At 32.0% G+C, this 23,368-nt stretch overlaps 1 protein-coding gene across 1 annotated transcript; it reads left to right on the top strand.

Moving 5' to 3' along the window:
- Positions 1 to 4,615: 4,615 nt before the first annotated feature.
- On the top strand, positions 4,616 to 19,287 carry LOC143044589 (uncharacterized). The gene is made up of 5 exons (XM_076216652.1): positions 4,616 to 5,447; positions 6,502 to 6,562; positions 9,320 to 9,356; positions 10,857 to 10,993; positions 18,460 to 19,287. Exons 1-5 carry the CDS (start codon positions 4,645 to 4,647, stop codon positions 18,604 to 18,606), a joined length of 1,185 nt encoding a protein of 394 aa, XP_076072767.1. The 5' UTR covers positions 4,616 to 4,644; the 3' UTR covers positions 18,607 to 19,287.
- The last annotated feature ends 4,081 nt before the right edge of the window (positions 19,288 to 23,368 follow it).

The following is a 23,368-nucleotide window of genomic DNA, read 5'->3' as shown; positions in this document are numbered from 1 at the left end:
ACTATGACATAAACTAGACAAGGCAGTATTCATCTTATTATCATTCATTTAAGTTACCCGTCATTTCTTTTTAAAATAGATGATTCCACAAATACATTTCTGTGTAGTTCTAACCTTATGTATTGTAGTGTATAAATTAACTATTCTAAATTTATATGTATGTCTCGTTCATATCAATAACTGTGTAAACTAATGGGGAACGTTCTTTGCGATGAAGAACCGCAATAATAGCGCTGTTGCTTAATCCTATTGTGTTGTTTGATGTGCATTTACTGATATATTTTTTACGTGGATGGATACCAAAATTCCTTTCTTTTTTATTATATATGTAGTCTTGTATGCATGTTTCATAAAAGCGTTTTGTTTTTCAAAATCAAGTAATTAAATCATTCTGACATCTTGAATATTAGTTGCATAAATTATCTATAAAACATGTACTTAGTTGAGAGATTGTCGTGTTGTATTAAAAGGGCTCTAGCTCTAGAATGTCTTCAAGATCAGCATTAAAAGCATTGTAACGGTTATTCTATATGGGTGAAATAGAATTACATTCTGTGTAAATGTGTTGATACACGATCAAAATATCTTCTCTTTTCGGGCCGCTCTTTTCAATGTTTTTTTTATGATGTTCGGGTTGCTCAGTCTTTAGTTACCTCGTACTTCGTATTTCATGTGCTGTTGCCGTTTTGTCTTTTTCTTTTCTTTTTTTTTTCTTTTTTCTTTTTTGGTCGTCCATGGCATTGTCAGTATGTTTTTGACTAACGAGTTTGAATATGCCTTTGTTTTTAAATGCTTCGAAAATTATGTTCTTAATATTATAATGCTTTTAGTAATTTCCTCGGACCTTTTAAGATGTCATATTTATAAATTCTCACTTTGAACGCCAAAATTATGATGAGTTGGGTATTGCTTTAATGAGAATGAATAAAGTTAAATGCCAGATACATTTTGTTGTATCGTTTCTTTTGTTGACTTGTATATATAGGTTGCTAGCAGCAAACATTTCACTTATAGGAAACTGACAAAAATGGTTTACATGAAGTACATCATATGCATAGGGCACAACATTTTAAGACCGCCACCGGGCTCCTCATTGTAATAATCCCTTGGTTAAATTTAGTAGTCAAAGTGATATTCATGCACACTCCACATCGGAGTTCTACTGACACTCGGAAATCATGACGCTTTTGTGCGAACTATCATAATTTTCCCAATATGATCTTTTATCTTTACATATATACAAATTGTTCAAAAATCGTTTTCATCTTTGTCTTCTTTAGAAATTGCTTTGTGAGTAAGGTGTGTCTATCTCATTTTGTACGTAAAATAGATTTACAGTGGCGGATCTAGAACTTTTCATAAGGGGTGGGGACCGGTCCCGCTGACTGACCTAAAGGGGGGCGCTCCAATCATGCTTCAGTGATTCCCTATAAAATCAATAATTTTTCCCCCCTCAAGTTTTGATCCGCCTATTTATGATATGGGGCCGATATGTTTTATTCATTGTATGTCGATAGAGGGTTTCCGTAGTTATATCAAGCTATGCTAATCTAAAATATTTCAGATCAATACATCTCAATATAAATATATACGGTATGAGTTGACAGCCATGTTTCTTTTGAAAGGTTTAAGAAGAGGCGTCCTCATTGCCATATCAACACAATTACTATCAAATGAAATCAGAGAATTACAAAGAGACTCTGAAAGCATATGGGCAGAAATAAACAATCCAAGAAAACGTATATTAGACTGTTACTATAGACCACCTTCAGATAATGGCATATCACTTGAAAATCTAAACATCTCACTTAATCGCATCAACAATAATACAAAAACCACTGTGATGCTAGGTGGCGACTTCAATCTCGACCACATTGACTGGGAAGTACCATACATTATTCCAGGCAAACCAGAAATTAAACTGCACACACATTTCTTAGACATCATAAATGACCACTCTTTAGAGCAAATTGTAAATAAGCCTACTAGAGGTGACCAAATAATTGACCTCCTACTCACGAATACATCAAGCATAGTTAACAAGACCGAAACCATGCCCCCTATTGGGAATGCGGACCACGATATTGTCTGTTCTGGATGCAATGTATCTTTAAAGCTCTTTATTTGCAAAACCAATTTTGGTTATGGCAAATACATTGACAAAACAAAACATGATCAAACATATTGAAAACTCGACAATATTATAAGAGATATGATAAAAACAGTCATTGTTCTCCTTTCCTCAGTTCTAATGACTCTTTAATAAAAGAAACAACTGCTTTTACATCATTTGGTGTTGATGGATTTAGTATAATCACGAGTTTATCAGTAAAATTAAGTGTATTAAAATTTACATATTTTTGTATATAATATTTTAGAAAGATTTCTCTTTTATTTTTATTTATTTTACAGTTAAAGAAAAAATGGAATTCATCGTCCAAGACATTACATATTTAACATTTTCTTATATTTCGTGGTATTTTGGTATATCGTCCAGTTTCTATTAAGAGGCAATGATCGCTTATTCTAAATTTGGTTAACATTTTTCTTGTTTCTTTACTTGGGTGCGATAGGTAGTATAAAAAGAAACAATAACAACCAATTAAAGTACTACAATACATCAAAGCTGACTGGAGTAAAATAAAAACAGATTTAGGAACACTTTTATGCAAAATTAGAGAGCAATTTAAAGAATCAACCTCAAATACTCTATGGAATACAGTCACAGAAGCTCCCACACAAAATCGTTACCAACAAGAAAAAATAACCATGGGTTTATAACAAACTTAAAATTGACATCAACAAAGCTAAAGAACTTCATAAAAAGAACAGAAAAATGAACAACTGAAGAAAAAGTACAAGCATCTAAAAAAATCAATTCAAACAGATATGAGAAGATCTTACTGGAATTACATCGAGAACATGATATTTGATCTCCCAGTAAACGAACCAGATAATAACATAATTAAAAGACAACCTAAAATTTTGTACAGTTACATTAAAAACATGCAAAATGACAGTTCAGGCATTTCAGCATTAAGAAAAGATGGCATACTTACTGATTACATCGAAGAAAGGGCCAATTTGCTAAACAACCAATTTCAGAAGGCATTCTCAACAGAAACATCCAGTGAAACAATACCTGACATGGGAATTTCTAACCATCCAAAAATGAACACCATACAAATTTTAGAGAAAGGCATACTCAAACTATTAGAAAAGATTAACCCACACAAGGTCACAGGGCCAGATGGCATATATGGGCGTGCTTAAAGAATTAAGTACTGACATCGCACCCATAGTATCGTTGATCTTTGAAAAATTCCTGAACACCGTAAAATTCCTATTGACTGGATGCATGCCAACGTTTGCCCAGTATTTTAAAAGGGAGATAAACATAACCCTATCAACTACAGGCCTATATCCCTAACATGCATCCTATGTAAGATCATGGAGCACATATTAGCAAGCAATATCACGGCACATCTAGAAAATAACAACATTCTATACGATCTACAACATGGGTTTCGCTCCTCAAGATCTTGCAAAACCCAGTTAGTATCATTCATACAAGAACTGGCAAAATATAGTAATGATAACATTCAAACTGATGTAATTATGATGGACTTTGCCAAAGCATTTGGCAAAGTCCCTCACAAAAGACTACTTCATAAACTTAAACACTATGGTGTCGATGACAAAACATTAAACTGGATAGAAGACAAGTTTCTCTCACTTCACACAAACGGTGTTACTGGAAGGCACCGAATCTGAACAAATACATGTCACATCAGGAGTACCTCAAGGAACGGTACTAGGTCCTATCCTATTCCTGGTGTACATAAATAAACGATCTGAATGATTATCTAAAAAACATGGCACTCTTAGACTTTTCGCAGATGACAGCATAATTTACCAAACCATAAAAAATAAACATGACTCAGAAAAATTACAAGAAGACCTAAAAGCAGCAGCATAGTGGGAAGAGGACTGGCTCATGTCCTTCCATCCGGACAAGTGTTCAGTCTTCCAAGTAACATCTTACATGGGCACACTTTGCAACAAGAAACATCTACTAAATATCTTGCCGTAACAATACAAACTGATTTAACCAACGCAATCATAGGTTTGAACGTAGTTTTCAATTTAGACTCGTTTATATATATAAACAAGTCTAAATTAAGTAGAATAGTAGAAAAGAATGATCTACAAATAAATGAAAATTATATTTAGCTGTTCTACAAATATTATTGATATAATATCTAACAATAAACCAGAGTATGTATACCATCAGATAACAGATGATTATATCACTACAATTAATTTAATAGTTATTACAGTGAGGTTAAATTCCCTGTCATTTATTCATCATCCACACAGTAACGTTTATGTACTTTAACCTTACTTTCAGGTATAGAGATACATTCATTTTTCTGAGACAAGTGCTTGTGACCATCCACCAGAACTTGCGTCATCCGATGTTCAGTATTTCAGTACTTTGATCCCGTTACGTTTATCGCTTGGTGTTATCTTTTGACCTATGAAAGTAGTATTTAAATATTTACTTCCATGGTTGACCTGTATTTGTATATCATACGGGAAGGTAAATTGAAGATAAAATCTAAACAACTTCCTGATAAGAAAATGGCGCAGATATCGACAACTAAATGTGGTTTGTGTAATACAAACAATGGCATGAATTTCTGCTACGAATGCGAGGCAGCAATGTGTGGGCCTTGTCGAACGACTCACGATAAAATTCCTGCGACTAAATACCATTCAATTACAGACTTGAAACGTATAGATCGGTTAAGTTTTAGCTCAATTTCTATATGTTCCACCCACAAGCAAGAATTTTCTCTGTACTGTACAACGTGCAAAATATTGATATGCAGTAAATGCGTGGCTATCAAACATAACGGGCACGACTTTTCTGAAATAGAGACTATCGTGAATGACGTTCGCAGTTCTGTAAAGAGACAAATTGCCGAAATGAAAGTAAAACTGCAAAGTCTTACAAGCGCTATCGACGAAATTCGTTCCGTGGCATTGAAATCAGTTGGCGAAGATGCACAGCACCTTCGATCAAAAATAGATTCGGCGGTTATGGATGTTCAAAGCGTAATTGAACAAAAAAAAGCAATACAAATTTCAGAAATAAATGATTTTGAGAAATTTGAGAAACAAGAAATGCAGAATACAGTGGAAAGTAAAGAACGAGTCCTGGCTTCTTCAACCGCTATATGTTCAAGTTTAGAGACAGTTTTAGCTGAGGAACATGGGGTAACATTTTTAAATGGATACAAAGCTTTAAAAGTGGAAAATGACGAACTTGATGATAGTTTAAACATGTTAAAGGAACTAAAACCATACAGCTGTAAAGAGCTAAACCTATCTGCTTTCTACAAGGAAGTTATAAAGGCAATTATCCAGGCGGCAAACAATGCGTAAGCTATACCTTATAAGTCAGTTTATCGGAAACAACCAGAAAAGTTCCGCAACATTTGAATCTACACACGATATCAGAATAAATCAAAACTTGGATAAGAAAGCTGTCATATTCACGTTTACTTAGATATAGGAAGATGTGGTATGCGTGCCAATGAGACAACTCGCCATCCAAGTAACATTTTTTAAAAGTAAACCATTATAGGTCAATGTACGACCTTCAACACGGAGCCTAGCTAGCAAGCTATAAAGGGCCCGGGATTAACGTTTAATGGTACCAAACCTTCTGAAACAAAAGTATACCATCACAACATAGAAAGGCACACTATAAAATATCAATTGAAAGGCTTAACAGAATCAAAATTAACACACAATTGCAATTAAAGAATAAATTTGATCTGTGATACCTGAATGCAAATTCATATGTTATAAAAATTATTACTAAAAAAAATTAAGGTCACAAGTCAATAAACAGGTTTAAACATAGTTAAAGTATGATATAGCACTGTTAAATATTAAACAAATTTTAGAAAATCATCACTTTTGAAAAATCCTGCGTCATATTATACACAGGTAAATGAAAATAATTTTGTTATATTGTTAAGTACTTCTGTGTGTATAAAATCTTCCGTTTGGGAAGAACAAGAAATTTCTTTGATATCAATAAAACTAGTCTAACACTTGGTACATATAGAGTGAATATTAATTTTCTTCCTTGAAATAGTACCAGGTTACTTTGACGCATATACGAATTTACAATATTCCATCATTGGGAATTGTTATAAATTCAAACAGAAGTATGACAAAATTCATACAAGATTCAAACCAGTCAGTCTCAGACACGAAGGCAAACAGCAACCCCCCCCCCCCCCCCCCCCGCCATTTTCATATCTAAAAAAATCCTAGCCACAGTATTTTCTAGTAAGCCTGAATCAATTGCATAGGAGAACTACTACTTCTTGATTTATCATTTGGGATATTTAAGATGGAAAAAGGACCTGTTCTCTGCAATTTTCATTTATACTTAATATTTTGTCATTCTCATTTCCAAAGATTAAGGGATGATGGAAAAACCGAAGCTGATCTACTGCAGGAAGACAAGTTAGAGTCGATGGTAAAGTATCGTTGATGTTATATTTGTCATATGATTAAATTGAGATTTTGAGATATTTTAAGTTTCAGTATAAACTAAATAAATTTGAGAAAGGAAATGGGGAATGTGTCAAAGGGACAACAACCCGACCATAGAGCAGACAACAGCCGATGGCCACCAATGGGTCTTCAATGTAGCGAGAATTCCCGCACCCGTAGGTGTCCTTCAGCTGGCCCCTAAAAATATGTTTACTAGTACAGTGATAATGGACGTCATTCTAAACTCCGAATTATACACAAGAAACTAAAATAAAAAATCATACAAGACTAACAAAGGCCAGAGGCTCTTGACTTGAGACAGGCGCAAAATTGCGGCGGGGTTAAACATGTTTATGAGATCTCAACCCTCCCCCTATACCTCTAGCCAATGTAGAAAAGTAAACGCCTAACAATACGCACATTAAAATTCAGTTCAAGAGAAGTCCGAGTTCGATGTCAAAAGATGTAATAAAAGAAAATAAATAAAATGACAATAATACATAAATAACAACAGACTACTAGCAGTTAACTGACATGCCAGCTGTAGACCTCAATTAATCTGATTGAAATATTATGTCTTCATCATATGAATATCAGGCACAATCCCTCCCGTTAGGGGTTTAGTATCATACTATCATAAAATATATGAGAAGAACATATCCTGTGTCATGCCAATAAGTATATAATGCACCACCTCCTGCCAATTAAACACTCATTCTTATATATCTGTTCAACCCCCTCAAATCATGTTGTCCCCTGTGTTTTTTTTAAACTAAATTATTCAAATAATATCCAAATTAATTAAACAGGCGTCCGATTCTCACATATATGATATATTATATAATAAAATTGCCCCTAATATGTCTTTTTAAATGGTTTTATATCACACCTAAAGCATGTAATAAAATTTTGCAAATTTAAGAGAGAAAAAAATTGTCTCCAGGGGTAATTTCCTTCCTGCTACCACTGGGGTTTTTTTTCCTGTGGAAACGTTTACAAGACCAAGAGTTATTTTCACATAATGCATTGTGAAGAGCATCATTTCCTGAATGCATTAGTACAAAGAAATAGTTGGAGAGGCGGCCAGTTTTGAAAATTTAAGCCCATCCAAGGTACGAATTTATAGAAAAATAATTATTGGTGTTCTATCCTGTTACAGCTTTTTCTTGCACTTTTTGATAATATTTTTAAGTGTGCACCACAACAGAAAGTGTTTTTGTTTTATATCATCTTTTTAAAAGTTATATGTAACAGGAAATACACTTACATTTAATGTGATAAAAAGGACAAAAACTATCGCGTAATTCCTTTTCTGTCATGTTACCTGATAAAAGGTAACAGCATAAACATAATCAGTAACAAGAAGGACGTTAAAGACAATTTCACTGAAGAATCAAAAAAGTTAACCTACTATATGCCAACCATTTCATTTAATATAAGTTATCACCACTATATCAAATAAATTTCAAAATAATATACAGTATATTGAATGAAAAAATAGGTTTTTTTGCTTTTGATAACAGCAGAGAACATTGTGCAATTCTAGTATAGTAGATAGTAACAGAAAGGAATTTAATTTAGAATTTTTCATTACCTATGCAGATTTTTCATCTTGCAAATACATTTTCAAAGGATAAATGACATTGTTTGCTGTTATCTTCCAATTCTGACCAATCTAAAATAATGTATTTTTCTTAAACTATAAAATAAAGCAGAAAATTCCTTTCTGTTACCAACTCTGACCTGTTACCGTTGTCCTGTTACTCAAGATTCTTTCATGTTACCGACATATCTGACTATAATAAGTATATTTCTAAACCTTTTGTATTGCGAATGCTAAAATCAATAATTGGCATTTGATAAACTATTGCAGGATATACTAGTAAACCACAAATAGTGTCTAAAACTTATACCTTTTTCCCATTAGAAACTTTTTAAAATTGTTTCACTTTGGTAACAGGAAAAAACTGGATTTTTTTTGTACCATTTTTAAAATTGCCATTGTTTCCTTATTCAACAATTGTTTGAATTACAGACAACAGTTCCTAGATCCCCAATGTGTGTTCTTCGATTTGTGCTATTAAAATACCGGGTCTAAAGATTTTTTTTGTGTTTTGTCTTATTGCCAAAAATTAGACTTTTTCAGATATTGTCTCATATACCGAAACTTTTCTCTACATACAACATAATTCCGGAGACAGTAAAATAAGTTGAACGATGCGGAGGCTTCGAACTAATTGCTTTCTTACTACCGAAAACCTATTAAAAAAGGGGGGATTCAGCTTGTAGCTTATCAATCCTGTACATCGTTTCATTTATAGCTGAAACTCCTGCAAGTTTGTAATGTATTACAAACTTAAAAGCACATGTGATAATTCAACACCACTGTAAACATGTTTAGTCATTATATGAAGCTAAAACTTTTATGAAAACATGGGGACATTTTATTGATTAAAAGAATAACTGATCCAAGAAATTATTGTTAAAAAATATTCAACTTATCGTCAAACAACAGTCACTGTGATAATTAATTCATGTGAACTAATGTGCTGTTTTGTCACTTGTTGAATAATTTTCTATATTACTTCTTGGGTCAGTTATTGTTACAGTTATTGTTAAACTACATCTCTTGGATTTTTTCATATTAGGCTATCACATTTTAGAATTGATTAAAATATATTGGATCTCATAGATTTCGATGAAGTGAGATGCATTTTATTTTATGTTTTTACTTTTGCAGCATGTAAATATCATTGAACTAGTCTCTGGAACTTTAGGTAATAACAGTTATAACATATCACAAATAAATATTAACACAACAAAACCATTAATTTTGCAATTTTGACTTTTTGAATGTAAGCATTATTTAAAATGAAAAGAATATAAACAAGAAACATAAATATTACATTGAAAAGACAAACATAGTTATTATAGTTCATATTTAAGAACCTACACTTTTTATAAACAGAAATCATACAGAAAGAAAAATGTCACAGGAAAAACCCTACAAATTTGTTTTTTCCCAGGTACTTTAATCATGTACAATGTTCAGGAGCAATAGTTCCATACTGTGCTTTGAGTTTAGGTCACGTTACAGTAAAACGGCTATGACATGGGTTTTTCTTAAATTTTGCATACAACTTTGGCACGTTAAATATAATAACATAAATAATAAGGAGATGTGGTAAGATTGCAAATGAGACAAATATGAACAATTCAATCGAGAAAACTAACGGCGATATTAATAGCAATTTATTTTTGGAAAAAAAACAAATATGACAGACATGAACCAACGACAAGCACTGAAGTACAGGCTCCTGACTTGGGACAGGCACATAAAGAAAGTGGCTGCTTAAATCCCCTAACCTGGGAAAGTGATTTAACTGTACCACTAAAGAACACACTATAAACTATAACAGCTAGTTTCTGAAAGTCGAAACAAAATATGCATTTATCTTTTTTATTATCTGAAATATTAATGATTGAAATCTATCAAAATCAGTGATTATTTATAAAGCACATAAAACCGGCGATTTTTTTTTAAATGTGTGTCCAATGGACACCATTGACCGATGGTAAAGTAATGCCAAAGTTATTTTTTTGTTTAATCCAAAATCATTCCAGAGAGAGTCTATCCTCCCCAGAACAAGCAATGTTGTGGTCTGTGATTGTAATGGTCAATTGGAAATTTGCCTAAGTATGGCAAGGGTATCTCAAATTTCGACTGAGAGGATGATCTTGCATTCATAGTAGCTACGATGTCAGTTCATTCGTTTATGAAATGGATGTTCTGATTCGCCAACATACTATGTTTACCACATTAACGTTGTAGAAGATACACAGCATTTGTAGCCTAGCACTAGAAAAAAATCTGTATCAGTATCTTTTCTTTTGTAGCACCAATTTTTAGGTGTCTGCCAATTTATTGTTGTCGCCTTTTTGCATTATCATTGGTCGAGCAAAGCCGTTTTATTCGTATGACCTGGTTGTAGGTAATGCTTGTGGTGCAATTTTCATGATGATAACTCAAAGGAAAAACATCTTGATTTTGTCAATCATAAATTATATGTTAAACAAAATAGTTGTTATTAAAGTAACATGGCATTCAATGTTAATGATCAAACACAATAGAGATTTCAAATTAGTTAGGTTTTAGTGCTCTTCATTAGAACAAAAATTATGAAATTCCACTTTATATAAAATTATTGTGATGAAAGCAGAGATGAGGGTTGAATAAATTGATAATAAGAATATACTAGATTAATATTATGTTTTAGGTTTTGGTTTTAGTATTGCTGGTGGAATTGGTAATCAGCACAACCCCGGGGACAATGGAATTTTTGTAACAAAGATTATTAAAGGTGGAGCTGCTGAACAAGATGGCCGTCTGGCAATTGGTGACAAACTCATAGCTGTAATTATTAGGGGTTACTTTGATCATTGCAATTACATATAATGAACAAGATGACTATCTGACAACTGGCGACAAACTCATAGCTGTAATTATTAGGGGTCATTTTGATAATTATTTATTACAATTACATATAACGAATAAGATTGCTATCTGACAACTGGCGAAAAACTCATAGCTGTAATTAATAGGGGTTATTTTGATAATTATTTATAACAATTAAATAAAACGAACAAGATGACTATCTGACAACTGGTGACAAACTCATAGCTGTAATTATTAAGGGTTATTTTGATAATTATTTATTACAATTACATATAATGAACAAGATGGCCATTTGACAACTGGCGAAAAACTCATAGCTGTAATTATTATGGGTTAATTTGATTATTACAATTACATATCATGAACAAGATAAGATGACCATCTGCCAACTGGCGACAAACTCATAGCTGTAATTATTAGGGGTCACTTTGATAATTATTTATTACAATTCATATAATGAACAAGATGACTATCTGACAACTGGCGAAAAACTCAAAGCTGTAATTATTAGGGGTCACTTTGATACTTATTTATTACAATTTCATATAATGAACAAGATGGCTATCTGGTAACTGGTGACAAACTCATAGCTGTAACTATTAGTTGTTATTTTGATAATGACAATTACATATAATGAACAAGATGACTATCTGACAACTGGCGAAAAACTCATAGCTGTAATTATTGGGGGTTATTTTGATAATTACAATTACATATAATGAACAAGATGGCCATTTGACAGCTGGCAAAAAACTCATAGCTGTAATTATTGGGGGTTATTTTGATAATTACACTTACATATAATGAACAACTGGCGAAAAACTCATAGCTGTAATTATTAAGGGTTATTTTGATAATTACACTTACATATAATGAACAAGATGACTATCTGACAACTGGCGAAAAACTCATAGCTGTTATTATTAGGGGTTATTTTAAAAATTACACTTACATATAATGAACAAGGTGACTATCTGACAACTGACGAAAACTCATAGCTGTAACTATTAGGGGTTATTTTTATAATTACACGTACATATAATGAACAAGATGACCATCTGACAACTGGCGACAAACTCATAGCTGTAATTATTAGGGGTTATTTGAATAATTACAATTACATATATTGAGCAAGATGGCCATCTGACAACTGGCGAAAAACTTATAACTGTAATTATTATGGGTTAATTTGATAATTACAAATACATATCATGAACAAGATAGAATGACCATCTGAATACTGGCGACAATTTCATAGCTGTAATTTTTATGGGTCATATTGATAATTACAATTACATATAATGATTAATATGACTATCTGACAACTGGCGAAAAACTCATAGCTGTAATTATTAGGGGTCACTTTGATAATTATTTATTACAATTACATATAATGAACAAGATGGCCATCTGATAACTGGTGACAAACTCAAAGCTGTAATTATTAGTTGTTATTTTGATAATTACAATTACATATAATGAACAAGATTGCCATCTGAGAACTGGTGACAAACTCATAGCTGTAATTATTAGGGGTTATTTTGATCATTACACTTACATATAATGAACAAGATTACTATCTGACAACTGGCGAAAAACTCATAGCTGTATTTATTAGGGATTATTTTGATAATTACAATTACATATAATGAACAAGATGGCCATTTGACAGCTGGCAAAAAACTCATAGCTGTAATTATTGGGAGTTATTTTGATAATTACGTTATAGTTATTGCTAACATGTCGTCACCCTAGTATTGGACAAAGTATCGTGTTTTAGCTAAAAATAGTCAATATTGTTTTTAGTCTCGCTACACTCGGCGATATTTTTTCAATTTGATAGAATAACGCCCCTTCAAAATCTAGGAACTGCCCCTAAAAGTAAAAATAGATTTGAACTGTGCAGTATATCTGAGGTAGTTAATGCACACCTTTGCTGTGCATTATTCATATTATAGCACAGTAAGAACAAAGAGATTTTACTCATGTCATGTGTTAAACTTACATATAATGAACAAGATGACTATCTGACAACTGGCGAAAAACTCATAGCTGTAATTATTAGGGGTTATTTTGATAATTACACTTACATATAATGAACAAGATGACTATCTGACAACTGGTGAAAAACTCATAGCTGTAATTATTAGGGGTTATTTTGATAATTACACTTACATATAATGAACAAGATGACTATCTGACAACTGACGAAAAACTCATAGCTGTAATTATTAGGGGTTATTTTGATAATTACACTTACATATAATGAACAAGATGACTATCTGACAACTGGCGAAAAACTCATAGCTGTAATTATTAGGGGTTATTTTGATAATTACAAATACATATAATGAACAAGATGACTATCTGACAACTGGCGAAAAACTCATAGCTGTAATTATTCGGGGTTATTTTGATAATTACACTTACATATAATGAACAAGATGACTATCTGACAACTGGCGAAAAAACTCATAGCTGTAATTATTAGGGGTTATTTTAAAAATGACACTTACATACAATGAACAAGATGACTATCTGACAACTGACGAAAACCTCATAGCTGTAATTATTAGGGGTTATTTTGATAATTACACTTACATATAATGAACATGATGACTATCTGACAAGTGGCGAAAAATTCATAGCTGTAATTATTAAGGGTTATTTTGATAATTACAATTACATATATTGAGCAAGATGGCCATATGACAACTGGCGAAAAACTTATAACTGTAATCATTATGGGTTAATTTGATAATTACAAATACATATCATGAACAAGATAGAATGACCATCTGAATACTGGCGACAATTTCATAGCTGTAATTTTTATTGGTCATATTGATAATTACAATTACATATAATGATTAATATGACTATCTGACAACTGGCGAAAAACTCATAGCTCTAATTATTAGGGGTCACTTTGATAATTATTTATTACAATTACATATAATGAACAAGATGGCCATCTGATAACTGGTGACAAACTCATAGCTGTAATTATTAGTTGTTATTTTGATAATTACAATTACATATAATGAACAAGATTGCCATCTGAGAACTGGTGACAAACTCATAGCTGTAATTATTAAGGGTTATTTTGATCATTACACTTACATATAATGAACAAGATTACTATCTGACAACTGGCGAAAAACTCATAGCTGTATTTATTAGGGATTATTTTGATAATTACAATTACATATAATAAGCAAGATGACTATCTGACAACTGGTAAAAAACTCATAGCTGTAATTATAAGGGGTTATTTTGATAATTACACTTATATGTAATGAACAAGATGACCATCTGACAACTGGCTAACAACTCATAGCTGTAATTATTAGGGGTTATTTTGATAATTACAATTACATATAATGAACATGATGACCATCTGACAACTGACGAAAAACTCATAGTTGTAATTATTAGGTGTTATTTTGATAATTACAATTACATATAATGAACAAGATGGCCATTTGACAGCTGGCAAAAAACTCATAGCTGTAATTATTGGGAGTTATTTTGATAATTACGTTATAGTTATTGCTAACATGTCGTCACCCTAGTATTGGACAAAGTATCGTGTTTTAGCTAAAAATAGTCAATATTGTTTTTAGTCTCGCTACACTCGGCGATATTTTTTTAATTTGATAGAATAACGCCCCTTCAAAATCTAGGAACTGCCCCTAAAGGTAAAAATAGATTTGAACTGTGCAGTATATCTGAGGTAGTTAATGCACACCTTTGCTGTGCATTATTCATATTATAGCACAGTAAGAACAAAGAGATTTTACTCATGTCATGTGTCAAACTTACATATAATGAACAAGATGACTATCTGACAACTGGCGAAAAACTCATAGCTGTAATTATTAGGGGTTATTTTGATAATTACACTTACATATAATGAACAAGATGACTATCTGACAACTGGTGAAAAACTCATAGCTGTAATTATTAGGGGTTATTTTGATAATTACACTTACATATAATGAACAAGATGACTATCTGACAACTGACGAAAAACTCATAGCTGTAATTATTAGGGGTTATTTTGATAATTACACTTACATATAATGAACAAGATGACTATCTGACAACTGGCGAAAAACTCATAGCTGTAATTATTAGGGGTTATTTTGATAATTACAAATACATATAATGAACAAGATGACTATCTGACAACTGGCGAAAAACTCATAGCTGTAATTATTCGGGGTTATTTTGATAATTACACTTACATATAATGAACAAGATGACTATCTGACAACTGGCGAAAAAACTCATAGCTGTAATTATTAGGGGTTATTTTAAAAATGACACTTACATACAATGAACAAGATGACTATCTGACAACTGACGAAAAACTCATAGCTGTAATTATTAGGGGTTATTTTGATAATTACACTTACATATAATGAACATGATGACTATCTGACAAGTGGCGAAAAATTCATAGCTGTAATTATTAGGGGTTATTTTGATAATTACAATTACATATATTGAGCAAGATGGCCATATGACAACTGGCGAAAAACTTATAACTGTAATCATTATGGGTTAATTTGATAATTACAAATACATATCATGAACAAGATAGAATGACCATCTGAATACTGGCGACAATTTCATAGCTGTAATTTTTATTGGTCATATTGATAATTACAATTACATATAATGATTAATATGACTATCTGACAACTGGCGAAAAACTCATAGCTCTAATTATTAGGGGTCACTTTGATAATTATTTATTACAATTACATATAATGAACAAGATGGCCATCTGATAACTGGTGACAAACTCATAGCTGTAATTATTAGTTGTTATTTTGATAATTACAATTACATATAATGAACAAGATTGCCATCTGAGAACTGGTGACAAACTCATAGCTGTAATTATTAAGGGTTATTTTGATCATTACACTTACATATAATGAACAAGATTACTATCTGACAACTGGCGAAAAACTCATAGCTGTATTTATTAGGGATTATTTTGATAATTACAATTACATATAATAAGCAAGATGACTATCTGACAACTGGTGAAAAACTCATAGCTGTAATTATAAGGGGTTATTTTGATAATTACACTTATATGTAATGAACAAGATGACCATCTGACAACTGGCTAACAACTCATAGCTGTAATTATTAGGGGTTATTTTGATAATTACAATTACATATAATGAACATGATGACCATCTGACAACTGACGAAAAACTCATAGTTGTAATTATTAGGTGTTATTTTGATAATTACAATTACATATAATGAACAAGATGGCCATTTGACAGCTGGCAAAAAACTCATAGCTGTAATTATTGGGAGTTATTTTGATAATTACGTTATAGTTATTGCTAACATGTCGTCACCCTAGTATTGGACAAAGTATCGTGTTTTAGCTAGAAATAGTCAATATTGTTTTTAGTCTCGCTACACTCGGCGATATTTTTTTAATTTGATAGAATAACGCCCCTTCAAAATCTAGGAACTGCCCCTAAAGGTAAAAATAGATTTGAACTGTGCAGTATATCTGAGGTAGTTAATGCACACCTTTGCTGTGCATTATTCATATTATAGCACAGTAAGAACAAAGAGATTTTACTCATGTCATGTGTTAAACTTACATATAATGAACAAGATGACTATCTGACAACTGGCGAAAAACTCATAGCTGTAATTATTAGGGGTTATTTTGATAATTACACTTACATATAATGAACAAGATGACTATCTGACAACTGGTGAAAAACTCATAGCTGTAATTATTAGGGGTTATTTTGATAATTACACTTACATATAATGAACAAGATGACTATCTGACAACTGACGAAAAACTCATAGCTGTAATTATTAGGGGTTATTTTGATAATTACACTTACATATAATGAACAAGATGACTATCTGACAACTGGCGAAAAACTCATAGCTGTAATTATTAGGGGTTATTTTGATAATTACAAATACATATAATGAACAAGATGACTATCTGACAACTGGCGAAAAACTCATAGCTGTAATTATTAGGGGTTATTTTGATAATTACACTTACATATAATGAACAAGATGACTATCTGACAACTGGCGAAAAACTCATAGCTGTAATTATTAGGGGTTATTTTAAAAATGACACTTGCATACAATGAACAAGATGACTATCTGACAACTGACGAAAAACTCATAGCTGTAATTATTAAGGGTTATTTTGATAATTACACTTACATATAATGAACATGATGACTATCTGACAAGTGGCGAAAAATTCATAGCTGTAATTATTAGGGGTTATTTTGATAATTACAATTACACATAATGAACAAGATGACTATCTGACAACTGGTGAAAACTCATAGCTGTAATTATTAGGGGTTATTTTGATAATTACAATTACATATAATGAACAAGATGACTATGTGACAACTTGCGAAAAACTCATAGCTGTAATTATTAGGGGTTATTTTGATAATTACACTTACATATTATGAACAAGATGGCTATCTGACAACTGGCGACAAACTCATAGTTGTAATTATTAGGGGTTATTTTGATAATTATAATTACATTTAATGAAAAAGATGACCATCTGGCAACTCGTGACAAACTCATAGCTGTATTTATTAGGTGGTGCTTTTTGTGTTGCCTTCTACGAAAGTGGCAGAATGCGAGACATAAGGGTTATATTCCGGTGGCAGCAGTGGCGTACACAATTGGTATTAAGTTTTATTTGTCAGAGGATAGCAGGCATTGAGGCTTTATACATTATATGTTTAATTTTACGAAGTTTTCGTTGTATTTTTCCATATTTTCATGGTTCAGCAACTGCTTATTAGTTGGGTTTTTTTTCAGGTGAATTTCTTACTTATTATGAGTAATAGGATAATTATTTTTGGTGTATGGCTACATGCCTTTCAGACAAGAGTTCACCTTACTTCGACTTCACCTAATATACTAATGATCAAGGCTAAAATTACGTTATTAGGTCCAATTATCAGAATGTATAGAAGTAGGTCAATATATATGTGGTGCGTTGAATGATTATAAGGTGTGCATTTCCTAAGACCTTCTGGAAGGGTTCATCAGACCTTGACTTCAATGATCAAAAGCTTATGTTCTTCCTTACCGAGTACAGTTTTGTATAGCCTGATGCAGTTTTTTGTATTGCCTGATATAGTTTTGTCTGGCCTGCAACAGATGTGTATCACCATTTGCTACATTTACCATTGGCTTATAAAGAGAAGATATGATATGATTGCCAATGATGGGGTTGTTCAAACCCGGACCCCCTCCTTGATCCGCCACTGCAAGCTGATACAACGCTAGCCAATTAATCTGAAACAATTAAATGAGTTTGCATATAATCATAAATTGTGTCTCAATGATTCAAAATAAGAATTGTATGGTTTCAGGTAAATAGTTCAAACTTAGAAAATGTCACACACGAGGGTGCAGTGGCAGCATTAAAGACAACAACTAAAGTTGTACGATTAACAGTAGTCAAACAATCTGATCAACCTAGTAAGCCTAACGAAGAACAGTCTCCACCCAGTAAGTAACTGGCTACTACTCGATGTCAGAGCTGTTATATCAACCATAGTGTTGCACATAATTTTTGTAATTGTGATTTGTAAGGTTGTAAGGTACGCCTTTTTCTATCATATGTTGCATGTTTCCTAATGAATCTAAGATGTTACTTGAAAACTCAATGATTATTGTTTTTTTTTTTTCTATTTTTTACTGAAAATTGTTTTTAGTAATCAAGTAATCCGGTTTTAGACCATTTATAATTGTCTATATTATATTTTATCTTTTATTTTTATTCTTTCTGTAAATGATAACCACTTTAAATAAAAATAAATATAAAATCAGACAGAACAGTAATATCACATTCAAGTATGATTTTTGCTATTTAATGTTTGAATATTTTTGGAATAAATTTCTCTAAACTATACTACAATAGTCTATATATGACAGAATAAGCACTTGTTTTGAATAAATGAAAATTTGCATTCCAAAAACTAAATATACATGTAGTAGTGATGAAGTTTATTTTTAAATTTAATTTTTATGTGACAAAATATTCTATTCTATTTATTTTTAAACACCATCTAGTATGGAGTATAGTTATTTAAGCATTTGTATTTAATGTAATGTATCTTTACAATTACTGTATAATTAATGTGTATATGCTCGGAAACGGGCCTTTAATTAGATTCAATAAATATTCTTATTCTTATTCTCATATGTAACCTTTTTAGCTCACTGGCCCATAGGGCCAAGTGAGCGTTTCTCATTACTTTGCGTCCGGCGTCCGGCGTCGTTAGCTTTTACAAAAATCTTCTCCTCTAAAACTACTGGAGTTATTGCCCTTTATAGTCAATTGTTAACAATTTTCATAAATTTTGGTTATTTTTTTGTAAATTTTTAGGAAATATTTTCCACTGTAATTACTTGGCCAAGTTCATTATAGATAGAGATAATTGTAGCAACAAGAATGTTCAGTAAAGAAAGATCTACAAACACATTACCATCACCAAACACCATTTTGTCATGAATTTATCTGTGTCCATTGTTAATATGCACATAGACCAAGGTGAGCGACACAGGCTCTTGAGAGCCTCCAGTTTTATTATTCAAGAATTCATATATTAACCTTGTAAATATATGACTTTCTAAAATTTTAGATATGGTAATTATTATAGAAATCGTACCGTAACGATAATTGTAGGGAACAGCTGTTGATCGATCCTCCTTTATGTATAGAAGGTACTCAAGCATTGTTTGAAAAAAATCGAAAAATGATAAGATGTTATTGTTTTGTTTATTAGAAAAGGTAGTGATCAAAATCTGCTCGATTATCTGTGATATTTCTAATGTTGATGCCAAATTAGTGGCTTGATCCCAATTCCACGATCCACTGGATATAGAAAAATGACAGTGCGAAAGGATCCTCTGACAAGACAAACACTTTATTCACAACTTGTTACATATAAAATATACAGCTTTTTAAAATACAACTTAACAGGGGCTATAAGGGGCAAAATCAGCACCACTTCAGAATCTATTGATATTTCTTTAAATTGATGTCTATGATATGGAGCTTATAAATCACCAAGAATTTTATAGTTATCTCTTGCTGTTTTCTTGTTATAGCGTCATAAAAATGGTAGGCCGACTAAGCTAAAATATCACATTTTTACGTATTTTATCCTTTTTTATGTATTATGTACATTTTAAAATATTTTACACCTTAAATAATCAACGTGAATACATTATGACTAGTGAATCATTGTATTAATACAAAGAAGAACAAAATTGATATAAAGTTTAACTATTTAATATCAGTAATATAGTTGCTATGGTAACAACAAAGATAACTTCTATGTATGACTAAATTATAGAATTTTTTCACAAGAGGAAATCTACAGTTATTGTTTGTACAAAAAAGAAGATGTGGTACAAAAAAAATGTATGATTACCAATGAGACAACTGTCCACAAGAGACCAAAATGAAACAGACATGAACAACTATAGGTCACAGTACCGCCTTCAACAATGAGCAAAGTCCATACCGCATAGTCAGCTATAAAAGGCCCCAATATGAAAATGTAAAACAATTTAAACGAGAAAACTAACGGCCTTATTTATGTTTTCTTTTAACTTGAATAAAAAGAAACAAAAATGAGTTTGTTTGTACTGTTATGTACTTTGCTGATAAAAGCACAAGAAGGTAGGACATATCACGTACTAGTATACATATAATATAGATTCAATATTTTATTTGCAATTTCATAAACTTTACATTTCAACAATTAAAGTGTTTAACCAACCAACCAAACAATCAATCAATCAATCAATCAATCAATCAATCAATCAATCAATCAATCAATCAATTAATCAATTAATAAATCAATCAATGCATGTTTCCGTTTCATGTGTCCTACAGATATGTGATTGTCCTACTAAGGCTGTCATAAAAACATGTATAACACAGCTCACATTCTTATATATCTACATTCAAAAATTTAAGTTAAGATTTCATCCCAAATCATTAACTATGAAACCGTTCTGAAAGTGGTTTTGCATCTTGACTGAAATTTGAGATAATGACATTATTCCTATTTATCAAAACTAATTGCTCGTTTTAGAAAACAAAAGAAAAGATAAAAAAAAATATCGATACTTCTATGTTATTCTATCCAAAGTAGTCGTTTCATATCTTCGGGGCGAAACCCCTCAGATATAAAAGCATACATCTAATACTTGTGACATATCACATTCAACCAGATTATACGTTACATCTTGGAAGAGTATACTTAACAATATATGTGCTCCTGGTTACATACATGCGCTTGCGCATGTACAAAATGTATGTAAACAGACATTCTCGTTATCAACATCGACATGATGATATAAGGAATCTTATATTAATTTATTAATTTTTCAAACAAGAAGGGGGGGGGAATACCTTTTTGTGTTAACCTGTTATGGCCCTTTTCAAGGTGTTGTTAACTGTTATCTGAGATCCATTTAAGCTGTTAACTGTTTTCAACCCACTTTGTTAACTGCTATCAGCATTTCTGCATTTTGTTTAATTGTTTTTGCCAAAATCGAGGTGTTGTTGTTAACATGTTAACGGACCCCCTAATATTGTCCTCCCTCAAGAAGGGATTTAATTTATACCCCATTTCGATGCATTCCGCTCAAGGCCCCCAGAAGATCTGAGAAAAATAACGCAAAATCGTGCATTATGAGCGTTTCCCGGACTCTTTCTTCCATTAAAACGCAATTAATTTTTAGCTATTTCTTTCGACAATATTCTTGTCTCAAAGCAAAAACATAGATTCATTGTAATTTTAGACTTTTATGTTTACGGGGACAACATTAAAAGTAGACCGATATGTAGGATAAAGCAAAAACCGGAATTCTCATAATCATTATGTCTGTCTGTTCTTGTGCTTAATTCAGACTTTGGTGATTTTTTTTAGTGTGACTAGATTTAAATATAGTGACAATGCAGTATTATACTTTAAGTACTAGTACTGCTTAAGCATGTTAAGTCAACACTAAGGACCATCTTGACCTTGTTTTGCGGTATTAATGATTCTTTTATTGTTGAAGACCTTCCATCAACTATCAAGATGAAGAATAGGAAAAAAAACTTTGGCCAATGGTGATTTGTATTTTTTTTCTATGCATTGACTTTGTGTGAGATTAGGTCCTGTGCACGTTTACTCCATATTCTTTTATTTTCTGTTAAAGAGTCTGCATGAACAAGACTTCATGCAAGTTTAATCCTTCAATGTAAAAGGTCATATGGCAATACATTGACGTTTTTTTTAAAGATGATTTGATACCGGGAAATTGGTGGTCTGACTTTAATTTATACCATGTCAGCTATCTAGTTTTATCTACAAAAAAGAGCCAGTTTTGTATTCTTTGATATCAAGTTCAATTCTCCATGCAGAAACGACATTTTTTTTCTATGTCCAGTAGCATCGTATATTCTTAAAATAGTTTCTCGTACAATGTCTGGACATCGGTAGACTTGCAACATTGCAAAACCCCACTTTACAAATGAAAATCAACACTCTGCAGACTATAGTTATAAAGTAGGACAATAAATGAACAAAAGACAAACCCGGAACACAGAAGTACAAACATTTTTTTTAGACCATCAACTCTGAAAACTAAAAGTAAAATAGAAACATCATCGGGATCACAAAAAACATACAGGGGCGATATCAGAGAGTGAAGAGAACTTGCTTCTTGCAAGACACTTTCCGTGAAAACGATTCAGATTGATATGAAGATAGTCTTGTTTCAGGGTTTTTTTTTAAATTTCCCACATGAGGCATTTGCCTCATTTGACTCCATGTAGTTACGGCCGGCCTGGCATGTTACTGGTTTAATCGGGAGCGTAGCTATAATCCGAACTTAGAAGAATAAGAACAAGACTTATATTTTTCTTCACACCACCAAGTAGAAATATGCCACACGAACTTGTTAATACCATCAGACAGTCGAGCAAGACAACACACTCACATTCACTCAGGCAAAAAAAGACTCATATAAATTTTCATTCTATCCAAGGACAATCATTCAATGGAAACTTTTACCAGTTACTGCTGTCCAATGTACCACAGTTGAAGCCTTCAGAGAACAGATTCCTATATATCTGTTCCTAACCAATACTACACCTAATTGTAACTGTAATCTGTAATATACATTCTGCCAATGTAGGCACACCTCTTCCGAGTATTGGTTTTTCACATCATGAATAAAAATATATCTTCCACCAATATCACTATACACTAT

The sequence above is a fragment of the Mytilus galloprovincialis genome, chromosome 9 (assembly GCF_965363235.1).
Source record: "Mytilus galloprovincialis chromosome 9, xbMytGall1.hap1.1, whole genome shotgun sequence".
Lineage (NCBI taxonomy): Eukaryota > Metazoa > Mollusca > Bivalvia > Mytilida > Mytilidae > Mytilus > Mytilus galloprovincialis.
The sequence above is the reverse complement of the archived record's forward strand: the minus strand, read 5'-3'. Positions and strand labels throughout refer to the sequence as shown.